The sequence below is a fragment of the Dipodomys spectabilis genome, unplaced genomic scaffold (genome assembly GCF_019054845.1).
Source record: "Dipodomys spectabilis isolate Male_0828 unplaced genomic scaffold, ASM1905484v1 ptg000375l, whole genome shotgun sequence".
Classification (NCBI taxonomy): Eukaryota; Metazoa; Chordata; class Mammalia; order Rodentia; family Heteromyidae; genus Dipodomys; species Dipodomys spectabilis.
In genome coordinates, this window is record NW_024871052.1 from 734,831 (window position 1) to 748,148 (window position 13,318).

The 13,318-nt window shown below is 50.9% G+C and overlaps 1 protein-coding gene across 4 annotated transcripts in view; it reads left to right on the plus strand.

The window, feature by feature from the left end:
* Nsd1 (nuclear receptor binding SET domain protein 1) overlaps positions 1 to 10,306 on the plus strand; it is a 96,530-nt gene extending 86,224 nt beyond the window's left edge. For 2 of the 4 annotated variants that reach the window (XM_042667052.1, XM_042667053.1), the window contains exons 21-23: positions 3,469 to 3,575; positions 5,334 to 5,538; positions 8,088 to 10,306. In XM_042667052.1, the coding sequence (XP_042522986.1) occupies positions 3,469 to 3,575; positions 5,334 to 5,538; positions 8,088 to 9,700 (1,925 nt within the window). In that variant the 3' untranslated portion in view covers positions 9,701 to 10,306. The remainder of the gene's footprint in view (positions 1 to 3,468; positions 3,576 to 5,333; positions 5,539 to 8,087) is intronic. The other 2 variants (XM_042667054.1, XM_042667055.1) reach the window with 1 other exon arrangement.
* The last annotated feature ends 3,012 nt before the right edge of the window (positions 10,307 to 13,318 follow it).

Consider the following 13,318-nt stretch of genomic DNA (forward strand, 5'->3'; position numbering starts at 1 on the left):
GTCAATTATTTGAAATTTGTGGTTACATGATCTTTCTGTAACAAACTTTAAAAAAAAGACAACAAAAATTAAAAGCAGTTTTTTTTCTACTGTACCAATGCTAGGTCTTTTTCTACCACACCTATAATCCCAGCTACTCAGTGATGGAGAGAATCCAAGTTCAAGGCTGCTCAGGCAAAAATGATAGATCCTGTTCAAGTATCTGCCATCCCAGTGATGTGATATGGGAAGCTTAAATCAGGTTGATCTCAGTCCAGTGTATCATTTAATCCTTTCAAACGTGCTGTAAAATGTGTGGTATTACCCCTGCGTTGACTGGTGGTATGGTTTGAATATGATTTGTTCTGTTGAAATGGATGTCAGTATCTGCTAGGAAGTATTAAGAGCATGGACATTTATTTAATCCTTCTAGGGTTTTTTTTTTTTTTTTGGGTCCGGTCATGGGGCCTGAACTCTGGGGCCTGGGTGCTGTCCCTCAGCTCTTCAGCTCAAGGCTAGCGCTCTACCACTTGAGCCACAGCACCACTTCCGGCTTTTTTCTTTTTGCTTATGTGGTGCTGAGGAGTCGAACTCAGGGCCTCAGGCATGCAAGGCAAGCGCTCTACCACTGAGCCAACTTCCCAGCCCCCTTCTAGGGTTTTTACAATTGAGTCTTTTATTTGATGTATCAGGGTGTTGCCCCCATGATTGAATTTGTTTGGAGAAATCCAAAGATACACATCCATGCTCCCCAGCTCTTTCCAGGTAGTACCTCAAGGTGCGCCTCCTCATTCCGCCAAGACAACCTTTACTAGGCTTCACAGCAGAACTGTGAGCCTTCACACTCCTTTTTCTCCATCTAGTCTGCAATCCTGACACCAGAACAAACTTACTTGGATTTGTAGATCTTACACACTCTTTGTTTTTTGCCAAGGCTTGGCTAGAAAGGAGCTCTACTGCTTTGAGCCATGCTTCCAGCCTTTCTGCTCTCATTATTTTTGGGTAGGGCCTTACTTTTTCCCCTGGGGTGGCTTGGACTGCACTCTTGATATAGCTGGGATGAAACACTTGCACCTCCATGTTCAGCTCTTTTTTGTTGAGATGGGGTTCTTTTTGCCTTCACTGGCCTCGACTGTCACACGCGGTCTCATCTTCCTTCATCCTCCTGGGTAACTGTGATGATAGTGGTCCTTCACTGCGCCCAGCTTTGCATTTCTTTTTTTTCTTCCCAAGAGCAGCAGCAAAGAAGAGGAGTTCTCACTGGATTAATCGAACATTACTCAGTTGCGTGAATTCACTTCTCATCTCTCCTGACTACTTTAGTACCACATGTGTACTCAGCCTCTGGTCTCTGACCCCCAAATTCCTAGCTCCAATGCCTCAGTGCTGGAATTCACAAATCTTGTTCCTGCCTTACTTTTGGTTTTCCATCTGCATGGGTTTAAAAATGAAAATGAGGGGCTGGGAAGGTGGCTCAGAGGTAGAGCGCTTGCCTTGCATGCCAGAGGCCCTGGGTTCGATTCCTCAGCACCACATAAGCAAAAAGAAAAAAGCTGGAGGTGGCACTGTGGCTCACGTGGTAGAGCGCTAGCCTTGAGCTGAAGAGCTGAGGGACAGCGCCCAGGCCCAGAGTTCAGGTCCCACGACCGGACCCAAAAAAAAAAAAAAAGAAAATGAGCTAGCATGTGCTAGGCTTGAAGCCAAGTTCACTCAGAGCTTTCCAGGCCCTGCACATCCCTATCACTCCCCCAGGTGGACTCTTTCCTTTTTTGTCCGTCTCTTTTTTGGTGCCCTTTGTCAAATCCATCCATAGTGTTCTATGTCAGGATCTTTTCCTTAACCTTAACCTCTGAAAATACCTCCCAGCATTTAACCTTTTTTTTTTTTTTTTTTTTTTGCCAGTACTGGGGCTTGAACTCAGGGCCTGGGCACTGTCCCTGAGCTGGTTTTGCTCAAGGATAACTCTCTACCACTTGAGCCACAACACTACTTCCGGCCTTTTCTGTGTATGTGGTGCTGAGGAATGGAACCCAGGGTTTCATGCATGCGAGGCGAGCACTCTACCACTGAGCCACTTTTCCCAGCCCATAATTTAACCTTTTATTAAGCTACACATTAGTTTTTTTGTTTTGTTTTGTTTTGGTCGGTCGTGGGGCTTGAATTCTGGGCCTGGGCGCTGTCCCTGCCCTCTTGAGCTCAAGGCCAGTGCTCTACCGCTTGAGCCACAGCGCCACTTCCGGTTTTCTGGTGGTTTATTGGAGATAAGAGTCTCACAGTTTCATGCCCGGGCTGGCTTTGAACTGCGATCCTTAGATCTCAGCCTCCTGAGTAGCTAGGATTAAAGGCGTGAGCCACCAGCACCTGGCTATACATTAGTTATTGAGCTTACACATTACTTACTCAGTGCCTGCCAAGCATCCTGCATTTCATTTCTATATAACATTCTATGTTGTGTACAATACAGCTGGAGTTGTAAGCAGATCTGCGAAAATTCTATTTTATCTTCATATATTATTTACTTTTTTTGGTGATCCTGGTGATTGCCATCAGCCTCGTTCATGATAAGTGTTTGTTCCTCTCTGTGCTGAACTGCCAGCCTCTGTGTGTTTTGTACGTGTGGTCCTGCTGGGTACTGAACCCATGTCCTTGGACATGCTTGACAGGCTCTATTCTTGATCCTATGTAGCTTTTGTAAACTTTACATATTATTGCTGTGTATCTTGTGTCATCTTTTCTCAACAAGTTTGTGAGATAGTTTCTGCACTCACTAAGTGGATTACCGAAGGTTCAGCTCACGTAGCCAGGTTATGGCACAGCTGGGATGTATAGCTAGCGTGGGTCTAGTTTTCCTTTTCCTTTTTTGGTCAGTCATGAGGAGGCACTGAAGGCCTGGGCACTGTCCCTGAGCTTGTTTTCTGCTCTAGGCGAGTGCCCTACCACGTTGAGCCACTGCACCACTTTTGGTTTTCTAGTGGTTTATTGGAGTCTCTCAGACTTTGCTGCCCGGGCTGTGAGCCTCAGATCTCAGGCTGCTAAATAGCTCGCATTACAGGTGTGAGCCAACAGCGCCCAGCATGGTCTTCTTCTCTTTCCTATGACTGTCCTGACGTGACCGGACCTTGAGTACTCTCAGGGAAGACGTGCTCATCCGGACACAGAACAGCAGGTGGTGGTCTTGTATTCTCTGGGCATGGCACACCAATAAAACATAAGCTGTTGTGTGTGTGCCTGTGCGTGTTCAGGGTTTTTGTTGTTGTTGTTGTTTTGTTTTGTTTTTTTTGTATTGTGTTAATATATTTCAGACCAAAATTGTTGAGAAAGAAGTTGAGAAATAAGTCGTATTAGCTCATTAATGATGAAACCTTTATTAATAATGGGTTTGGAATGAAATCAGTTTGCTCTTTTTAAAGTTAATTTGTGGACTTTGAAGTTAATCTTCTGCGTAACTAAAACCAGAGATAGACTGATTTTTCACCGTCTCTTACACAGGCACTGAACTTACCTTCAATTACAACCTAGAGTGTCTTGGGAATGGAAAGACTGTTTGCAAATGTGGAGCCCCAAACTGCAGTGGCTTCTTGGGAGTGAGGCCAAAGGTACTACCTTCCAGATTGAAGATGCTTCTCTGAAATAGTGGCATTGAGTTGGTGTCAGTCATGCCAGTGGCATGTGCTGAGCATTTTGATGATCCAGTTGGGTTATTTGAAGGTAGATTTTTGGGTAATGCTGAAGTGTTTTGAACAATCTGAATTTAACTGATGGTAATTTTTTAGCCAACAAAGCTGTACAATAGGAACCTGTACAATAGGTTACTTTCCACATCTTCATTGGTCTCAAGTCACCTCATATATTCTAATAAACTACTCAGATTCTCTGGTATATCCGTGATTGTGTCTCCTTTCTCTGTGTAAAGATACCAAAGAATCTAGAGTTGGCTTGATGAGTCTAGTGGAAGTAGAGCCTTCCAGAGGCTCAGTGTTAGAGCCTAGCATGTACATGGCCATACCAATGCTGCCACCTTTGTAACATTGTAACCAAGTGTGAACATGATTGTGTTTTCCTGACCTGCACTTTAACTGCTTTATAATTCTGTAACTGTTAAGGAGCAACTGTTATAAAAGTCTACCCTGCTTTTTTGTTATTTAAAAACTTCCTTTACTGTTATATAGACTTTTTAGCAATTTTTTAATACAGTGGTCTGATCATAATTGAACATCTGTATACCTCAAGGTTTTTCTATCAAAAAGAACAATGAACTGAAAATTGAAACTCAGTTTTCATGCAAAAGAGACTACAATTTGAGTATTTCCTGTTATGTATGTTTGTTAAATAGTTCAACATTAAAAGTGAAAAAAACAAATTGGCGAGTAAATTATTTTAAGCAAAAATATATGAAAATGAAGAGTGCCCACTAATATACTATTCTATTAGATGAGGAAAATCATCTCTATATTGTACTGGGTTTTGTTTTGTTGGTTCCTTAAATGATCTTAATGAAGTCAGCTTTTTTTTTCCCCCCCTTGAGTTAAAATAGTAGTTAGGTGGCTCACACGTATAATCCTAGCTACTTGGGAAGTAGAGATATTCAGGATCATGCTTTGAGGCTAGCCTAGGCACAAGGTTTGTAAGACCCCATGTCAGCCAATAACATCTGGGTTTGATAGTCCATACCTGTCATCCCAGCCTTATGAGAAACAAACAGAATCACAGTTCAGGTCAAGCAGACCATAGTTGAGATCCTCTTCAAAAAATTAACTAAGGGTAGGGGGGCATGGCCAAGTGGTAGAGCACCTGCCTTAGCAACCATAAGATTTTAAGGGGTGGGGGTTAAATTTTTCTGATAGTTAGCAGTGTCCACTTTCTGTATCCTCAGGGTCTTTGTAGAGTGCCAGAGTGGAAGTTGAGAAATGGGACATATCTATTGACAATTAGTAAGACGCTGACCTGTCAACAATAGGAGGAAACTTTTTTTGGTTGGGTTTTTTTTTTTTTTTGGAGGGGGAGTGTAATTTAATTTCTAAACAATGAGAGAGGTGCTGGGGAATGGTGGGAAGGAGGGAACTTTATTCATTGTTGGTGGTCCTGCGAATGTCCAGGCTAAGATGCATATGTGGTAAGCGCATGGCGCTTGGTAACCACCGAGCTATATCTCCTCAGCAGAAATAGTCATTAATGCTACCGTGTACGACGTACCAGGTACCTTTCCTACATTTCCTCTTCGTGTCCGTAACAGTCTGTGAGGACTGTCTTTTTCCCAGAGGAGGAAGTAAGACTCAGAAAGGATAGTTAACCTGGTCACGATGCGACAACAAAGGTGTTGATAGAATGTTGACTGCTCCATATCTGACCTCTAGAATCAACCCATTGCCACTGAAGAAAAGTCAAAGCGATTCAAGAAGAAGCAGCAGGGGAAGCGCCGGAGCCAGGGCGAGGTCACAAAGGAGCGAGAGGACGAGTGCTTCAGCTGCGGGGACGCCGGGCAGCTCGTCTCCTGCAAGAAGCCCGGCTGCCCGAAAGTGTACCATGCAGACTGCCTCAACCTCACCAAGAGACCCGCAGGTTGGTGCCAGTCCGTGCCGCATGCTCCCGTCCTCTGCCTGATCCTCAACTGCTGCCGACACTACAAAAGAAGGCCATTGGGTCTGCACACGCAGGGCTAGTGATGTGACCTGTCACTCTGGACCTGAATGACAGCAGGGCCTTAGACATGAGGAAACTTGAGTCAAAATTGATGACCTAGCCGGGTCACACCTGTACTTCTGGCTACTCAGGAGGCTGAGATGTAAGGCTCATGGTTTGAAGCCAGTCAGAGCAAGAAAGTCTGTGGGGCTTGAACTCTGGGCCTGGGCGCTGTCCCTCAGCTCTTCAGCTCAAGGCTAGCGCTCTACCACTTGAGCCACAGCACCACTTGCGGCTTTTTTCTTTTTGCTTATGTGGTGCTGAGGAATCGAACCCAGGGCCTCATATGCATGCAAGGCAAACGCTCTACCTCTGAGCTACCTTCCCAGCCCTTGTGAGACTTTTTTTTTCTTTGGTTCTTTTTTTTTTTTTTTTTTTTTTTGGTCGTGGTGCTTGAACTCTGGGCCTGGGCACTGACCCTCAGCTCTTCAGCTCAAGGCGAGTGCTCTACCACTTGAGCCACAGCTCCACTTCTGGTTTTCTGAGTGGTTTATTGGAGATAAAGAGTCTCATGGAGTTTCCTGCCTAGGATGGCTTTGAACTGAGATCCTCAGATCTCAGCCTCTTGAGTGGCTAGGATTAGAGGCATGAGCCACTGGCACCCAGCCATCTGTGAGATGTTTTATCACCAATTAACCTCAGAAAAAGTCAGAAGTGGGGGCTATGTGCTAAGTAGTAGAGCACTTAGCCTTGAGCAGCGGAGCTCAGGGACAGTGCATAGGCCCAATGTTTAAGCCCTAGGAGCTGGGGGTGCGGGAGGGGAGGTGGATGGTGTGCTTTGTCACAGAGAGATGAAGGGGCTGGACTGCAGCCGTGATTCGGGGCCTAAGCCTACTGAGTCCTGTTGCCTTTCTAAAAATGGAAGATAGAGGGATAGTGAAGCTGTTAGGTTGTTGTGGTCGATGAGAAATGACTGCCCTCCTGGGCTCCTGAGAGGGCCAGCCAGGAGCCATTCTAGACCTGGCTGAGGCCTGCTTCCCACAAAGTGTGCTTTAAGGGGGCAGGAGACGTGAGGTGGCGCATTTGTTCAGTTTTCTTCAGTGTGTATTTGACAGCATAATGAAAGGAGGGAAACTGAGGTTGCATGCAGGCCCCCTATGTATAACATGTCCACGTTAGGGCTGGGGTGTGGAAACGGGGAGTTGTTTCAGGATCAGGCCTATCACCAGCATAGGTATAGGGACCGGTCTTGCCAGGGTGCCACGCCGAGGTGCGCCAGGGTCTTGGGATAAGAATTCTGTCTGTCCGCAGTGGAGGCTCAGGGTTGGGGGGCTGGGTGGAAGTGATGCACAGGTAGGTTTGCTTTGGGTCTTTTTCTACCGATTCTCTCCAGACCACATAGATGGAAGAGTACTGGTCTCAAGACTTAAGCCTGAGCAGATTGGACATGGTTCCGTTTTGGCAACCACCTATCTGTGTCCTGTTCCTGTTCATATCAAGATGAGCAGGAGTGTAGATAGCTGGGCTGTTCCTATGACAGTTGATTATTTAAAAGCTGTCTGGAGCTGGGCACCATGGAACAAGCCACTAATCCCTGCTGTCCTGGGAAGCAGGGGATCACAGGAGGAGGCCACCCTGGACTACATAGCACAAGGCCCTCTGTAGACGCTCAACAACAACAAAAAAAAAAATCAAAGGTTTCTAGAGCATATGTGATATGCAAAAATAACAGAGTATTATCTGCACATGTCATGTAACAGGAACTTTAGAGTTCGGTTTTATTTCTTTTTTCCTTCTCAGTGTAAATTGTCACAGAGAAACAGACTTCCTTCTGTGTGTATTTCATTGATACTCATCTTGCTGGACTTTGAGTGCTGTTCTGATTTTTGTTGTTGTTGTTAAGTGTTGTAAGGCTTGAATTCAGGGCCTGCGCACTGTCCTGAGTTTTTCTGCTCAAGGCGAGTACTCTACACTTGGTGCTCGGTTGGAGATAATTTCACAGAGAGCCAGGCACTGATGGCTCATAGCTATTCAGGAGGCTGAGATCTGAGGGTCACTGTTCCCAACCAGCCTGGGCAAAAAGCCCCCACGAGACTCTCACCTCCAATGAACTACTCAAAAACCAGAAGTGGTACTGCGGCTCACGTGATAGAACGCTAGCCTCGAGTACAGCACCCAGAGACCCTCAGTGCAAGCCCCGTAACTGACCAAAACAAGAATCTCTCAGACCTTCCTGCCTGGGCTGGTTTGGAACCACAGATCCTCAGACCTCAGCCTCCTGAGTAGCTAGGATGACAGGCGTGGGCCACCAGCGGCCAGTTTGTGCTTTGTTTTAGATGTTGTTTGCTTGGGTAAGAGGGAGCTGAGGTTCTGGGGAAGCAGTGTGAAAACTAAAGAAGGTGACGACTGGAAGGCGGCCAACTTCACAGCCTCAGTGACCCAGCCGTGGCCCGGATCATGCTGATCCTGTGTTCGCCCTGTGTTTCCAGGGAAGTGGGAGTGTCCTTGGCACCAGTGTGATGTGTGCGGGAAGGAAGCCGCCTCCTTCTGCGAGATGTGCCCCAGCTCCTTCTGCAAGCAGCATCGGGAAGGGATGCTCTTCATCTCCAAGCTGGACGGCCGTCTGTCCTGCACGGAGCATGACCCCTGTGGGCCCAACCCTCTGGAACCGGGGGAGATCCGTGAGTATGTGCCTCCTTCAGTGCCGCTGTCTCCGAGCAGTCGTTTGGCAGAGCAGTCATCAGAAATGGCCGCTCAGGGGTCCAAGATGTCAGACAAGTCATCTGCTGGCACCAACCAGATGCTGCCGCCCTCCAAAAAGGCTTCGGCAGGGACTTGTCAGAGGCCGCTTCTCCCGGAGAGACCTCTGGAGAGAACTGGCTCGGGCTCCCAGCTCTTAGATAGGGTCCGAGAACTTGCCGGGACAGGGACCAAATCCCAACCCTTGTTATCCAACCAGAGGCCACCAGACCGGCCACCGGCCACGGAAGGACCAAGACCTCCGCTCTCCGATAAGCCCTCCCCAGTGACCAGCCCGAGCCCCTCCCCCGCAGCCAGGCCCCAGCCCCTGGAAAGACCTGTGCGCAAGACCGAGCCGAAGCTGGAGAAATCTATAGGTGCTGCCAGCCCCAGGCCTCCGTCCCTGGAGAAAACCCCAGCCCCGGTGGGCCTGAGACTCCCCCCGCCAGACAGGCTGCTGGTCACCAACAATCCCAAGCCCCAGAACCCTGACAAATCCCACGCCTCCCTGTCCCAGAGACTTCCGCCCCCTGAGAAAGTTCTGTCCGCGGTCGTTCAGAGCCTGGTAGCCAAGGAAAAGGCGCTGAGGCCTGTGGACCAGAACACGCAGGCCAAAAACAGAGCTGCTCTGGTGATGGATCTCATCGACCTGACGCCCCGCCAGAAGGAGCGGGCCACCCCTCCTCAGGAGGCCCCCCCGCACGCCGACGACAAGATGCCCGTGCTGGAGTCCAGCTTGTGGCCTGCCAGCAAGGGCCTGGCCCACGTGTCCCGCGCGGGGGAGAAGAGCAGCGTGGCAGGCCCCCTTCTGCAGCCCCCCGGGAAACCGGCCGCACTGTCGGAGCACCCCTGGCAAGCCGTCAAGTCCTTCACCCAGGCCAGGCTCCTGTCCCAGGCTCCTGCCAAGGCCTTCTTATACGAGCCAGCCACGCAGGCCTCGGCACGAGTTCCCGCCGCCAACGAGCACGCCCCGGGGCCTCTCGGCCAAGCTTCGGGCCTGGTGAAGCAGGTGAAGCAGATGGCCAGAGGCCAGCAGCTCCCCGGACTTCCTGCCAGGAACGGGCAGTCGTTCAGATCCCTCGGGAAGGCCCCGACTTCCCTCCCCGCCGAAGAGAAGAAAGTGGCCAGCACCGAGCAGAGTCCCTGGGGCCTGGGCAAAGCGTCGACAGGGGCAGGCCTCTGGCCCATCGTGGCCGGACAGACACTGGCACAGTCGTGCTGGTCTACTGGGGGTACGCAGACATTGGCACAGACTTGCTGGTCCCTTGGAAGAGGGCAAGACCCCAAAGCAGAAAAAAGCCCACTTCCCGCTCTCAACCAGGCCCCTTGCAGTCACAAGCGAGCGGACGGCGAGCAGAAGTGATGCCCGTAAGTGCCAGCGCACCGCGCCAGTGCCCGTGCCGCTCGGGAAAGGGAAGCTCCATTTTTTTATTTTATCTTTTTCCCTCTTGAAAAGCAGACCTCCCCCCCCCCCCCCCACTGTTAACCCTTTCTTACCTCCCAGCTCTCCGAACTCTGGTGACAGGAGCCAGCGCGGGCTTGTGCGAGTGTGAACCGTGTGTGGAAATCAGTGGGCCCCGGCCAGAGACACACACTTGTCTCTCTGCCCCGGCTTTGCCGCGGTCAACTTAAAATAAAAAGTCCACTGTGGAGTCGAGCATGGAATTCACTTCCGCTGGTCAACCTGGCGAGGGCAGAGGCTCTCAAAGCCTTCTCCCGGCCCGCCAGAGCCCGTGGAGGGCGGCCAGTGGACCCTCGGGAGGAGCTGACACTCGCCCGTTCACATGGGGGGCAGTGTCCCGATCATTCATGTGTCCCGGGCCGGGCCCCGCCACTGATGGAAAATACGCAGCTCCTCGGCCCGTGCCCCGCAGCCCCGCCTGCCCGCTGTGTTTTCCGGGCTGTCGTCTAGACCCTCTGCAGTAGGAAACAGCAGGCAGTAGTGAGGGGCGAGTTTTTATTTGCAAGGGGAGGCTCGGGGGGGGGGGGGGGGCAGAAGTGTCTGTTGAGCCAGTATTGCCTGGTTGTCGTGTGCATGGGTGTGTGCACGCTCCTGTACCACACTGCTCTCCTCCGAGCCGCCGGAAGCACTCTGTGTGCCTCTGCCCCTGTGCGCTCTCGCAGTCTGGAAATGGGTCCTAGGCCGACCCGGGCTCTAAGAAGGTGGTTTCCCGCAGTGGACAGGGTCACGGGCAAGCTTCCCTTCCTTCTCCACCGATTCTTCTCTTTTTCCATGAACCCACCCCCTCCCCGATTCCTCAAACACTCAGGTGCTTTCAGATCGCAGCCTCGGGCAGTGAGCACAGGGAGTGTGTGGCAAGCTGGACGCTCCAGCGTCAGGAAAAGCGCCAGCTCTAGATGGAAAAAAAAAAAAAAATCTCTCCTCGCCTCGTCTTCCGCCCTCCTCACTGAGAGAAGGGGCGAGTCAGGCCCTGCTGAGCTCTCGGAGAGCTCCCGCTGCCACCTTAGCCTAAGCAAGGCCAGCCAGAGCCCTTCCCCGAGACTGGAGCAGTGTGGCGGCCGGAGCAATGTCCAGTCTCAGAGACGACTCCTCATAACTGCTGATTATCTGTTACTGCTGCCCTGAGCTGGGGCCCAAGGGCTGGGAAATCTGTTGGTGCTAGCCTGCCCTACCATTTCCCCAGCTCACTGACTGCCAACAGAAAAAAGCTGTGTGGCTAGCTCTCTCCTGCACCCCGCCCTCCGTCCCTGGACCGAATGTGTTTACCTCTCTCTTGCCAACCAGCCAGCAGCTTTACTCAACAGGCCATCTCCTGGCCCAGACATCTCCTGACTCTTCTGTCTTGGTTATGGCTTCTGCTTCCTCAACCGGATTCTCTCTCTCTCTCTCTCTCTCTCTCTCTCTCTCTCTCTCTCGTTTCCTCCTCCTCCTCCATGCCTACCGAGGTTAGTCCCATCGCTTCCGAGGAGAAGAAACAGTAGTTGTTACAGAAGCATTTGCGCTTTATATAAAAACTGAATCGAACCTGCTTTTACTTCCCAAAGTCTGTCTCTGGGGTTGAGACACTTGAGCTCAGGCAGGGCTGGCCCAGGTTTCGAGGCCAGTCCCCGCACTTCACGAGACCTCGGGGTCTCCTCCGTGAGCTCCCCCTGCCTGCTTCCCCCCTTTTATCTTCTCTCCTCCCACATTGGCAGAGAGGAAAAAGCTCTTCGTTCAAAAGGAAGAGCAAGCATAAAGCATCTTATTTTGTTTTTAAAGATTTTAAACCACAAGAAAGATATTTTTAAAGAAATTCATCCAGAACATTAAAGTTCATTATATTAAGTATTTATCATGTGTGAGAATAATAAGTATATAACTGCAGCTAGTAGCCCCTTTCCTAATCGCGTAGGTCGTGTGAGTAGGTTTGCCTGGTGCCAGTCCTGTGCCCTTTGCTCCCTGTCATCTGTAGTTGTGATTGGAAAACGATACCTGCACTGCTCCGTCAGAATCCTTCACTGTTGTGTGTTTGATTACCGTAGCTCTTTGTCTCATGAAATAAACTGTGAATTCTTTTGGTGGGGGGGTGCAGGCTATATACAATTTTTAACGGAGAAGTTTGATCCTGAACTAGCTTCTCCCCGGTAGGATTTGGTTAGGTGATTGGCTTTGACAGCTATCTAGAAATTTCTCACAGACAAGAGGGAGTGAGGGATGGGGGCTGAGATGGGCCACTTGGTGGTTTTGTTTGGTTCTTCGCATTCTGCAACATTCATGGAGGCTTCACTCCAGATCTGCCTGTGAGCACAACTTCTGCGCTGTGCACGCTATCGTAGCGGGGTGGGCGGGGGGGCAGTTCTTCTAAACAGCCAGGCTTCTGTTCAGGGACACCGAAAGACTCCCAGATTCCCGAACGGAAAGATGAGGTTCGAGCCGCCGAAGACACTGAATGCACCATCGCGTCACCGAGATCATGGCAAGAGTCACAGTGCAATTGGGAGCAGAGCGCCAACGGCTGGCAAACGACGTGCGTGTGAAGGTGGGGAGAGGGCGATCCCGCAGCCCCTCTGAGACTTCTGAAGCCTGCGTGCGCTAAGGCCCTTCCTTCCAGAGCTGTGAGCGGGCAGTTCCAAAAGAAAGTCTTCTACAAACTTCTAGTGCTGTGTGGCTGTTGGGGAATGGGGCGATGTGAAGCCAGCTCCCCGGAGGGCACTTCTAGTGGCAAGCCAAAGCTGAAGTGTGCCCCACAGCCCTCCAGCCCTGCCACGTCCACTGCTGAAATCTGCAAAGACCCATCCGTCCCTCCTGCCCGAGCCAGCCCGTGCTAGCCGAAGATGGCCGCCGTCGCTTTTGCAGCACCCGTGCTTTCAGACATGTGCTCGCCTCTCACAATCGCCTCGTCTGATCCTCCGAACCACACCCCCATCTTCAGCATTGGTAGAGTTCTGTCACCTCCTCCACGCCACACTACGGCCCGGGAAGGAAGCAAGCGAGCCTTCCCGGCCATGCCTGCTCAGCTCACGCGCTGGACTTCCTGGCTGAATTCTGCTGTTGTTGCCTAGTGGAACCAAAGTGCCGGAGGAGGCCTGGGCCCGGCGCTTCCCCGTGGAGAGCAGCCAGGAGAGCCGCAGGGCCCGTGCCCACCCCGCCCTCCCATGGTGACTTTTCTTGGGATAGTGTCACTCTCTTGTGGGGGGGGGGGGGGGGCGGAGGTGACTTCCCCTAAGGCCCCAGCAGACGAGGAGCTGCACCCTGTCAGATTCTCTGTTAGACATTCCGGGGGGTCAGCCCCGGCCAGCAGCTCCTGGCCCCCCCCTGAGGCTGCTGTGGTGGCAATCCCAATAGAGTAGATCATCGCTTCCTACACAAACAGTAATGATGGTGCTAACTTCATGGTATAAATAAGCACTGCCAAGTGTTGAGGGACTGGTGACTTAAGAGTCCCGGCTTTCTGTTCGGGAGGAAAGGTTTGATTTTATTCATGTAGGAGGGTTTCTTGCGAAGAGGGGCAGGGACAAGGCAGAGCCCAGTCCTGTCGCC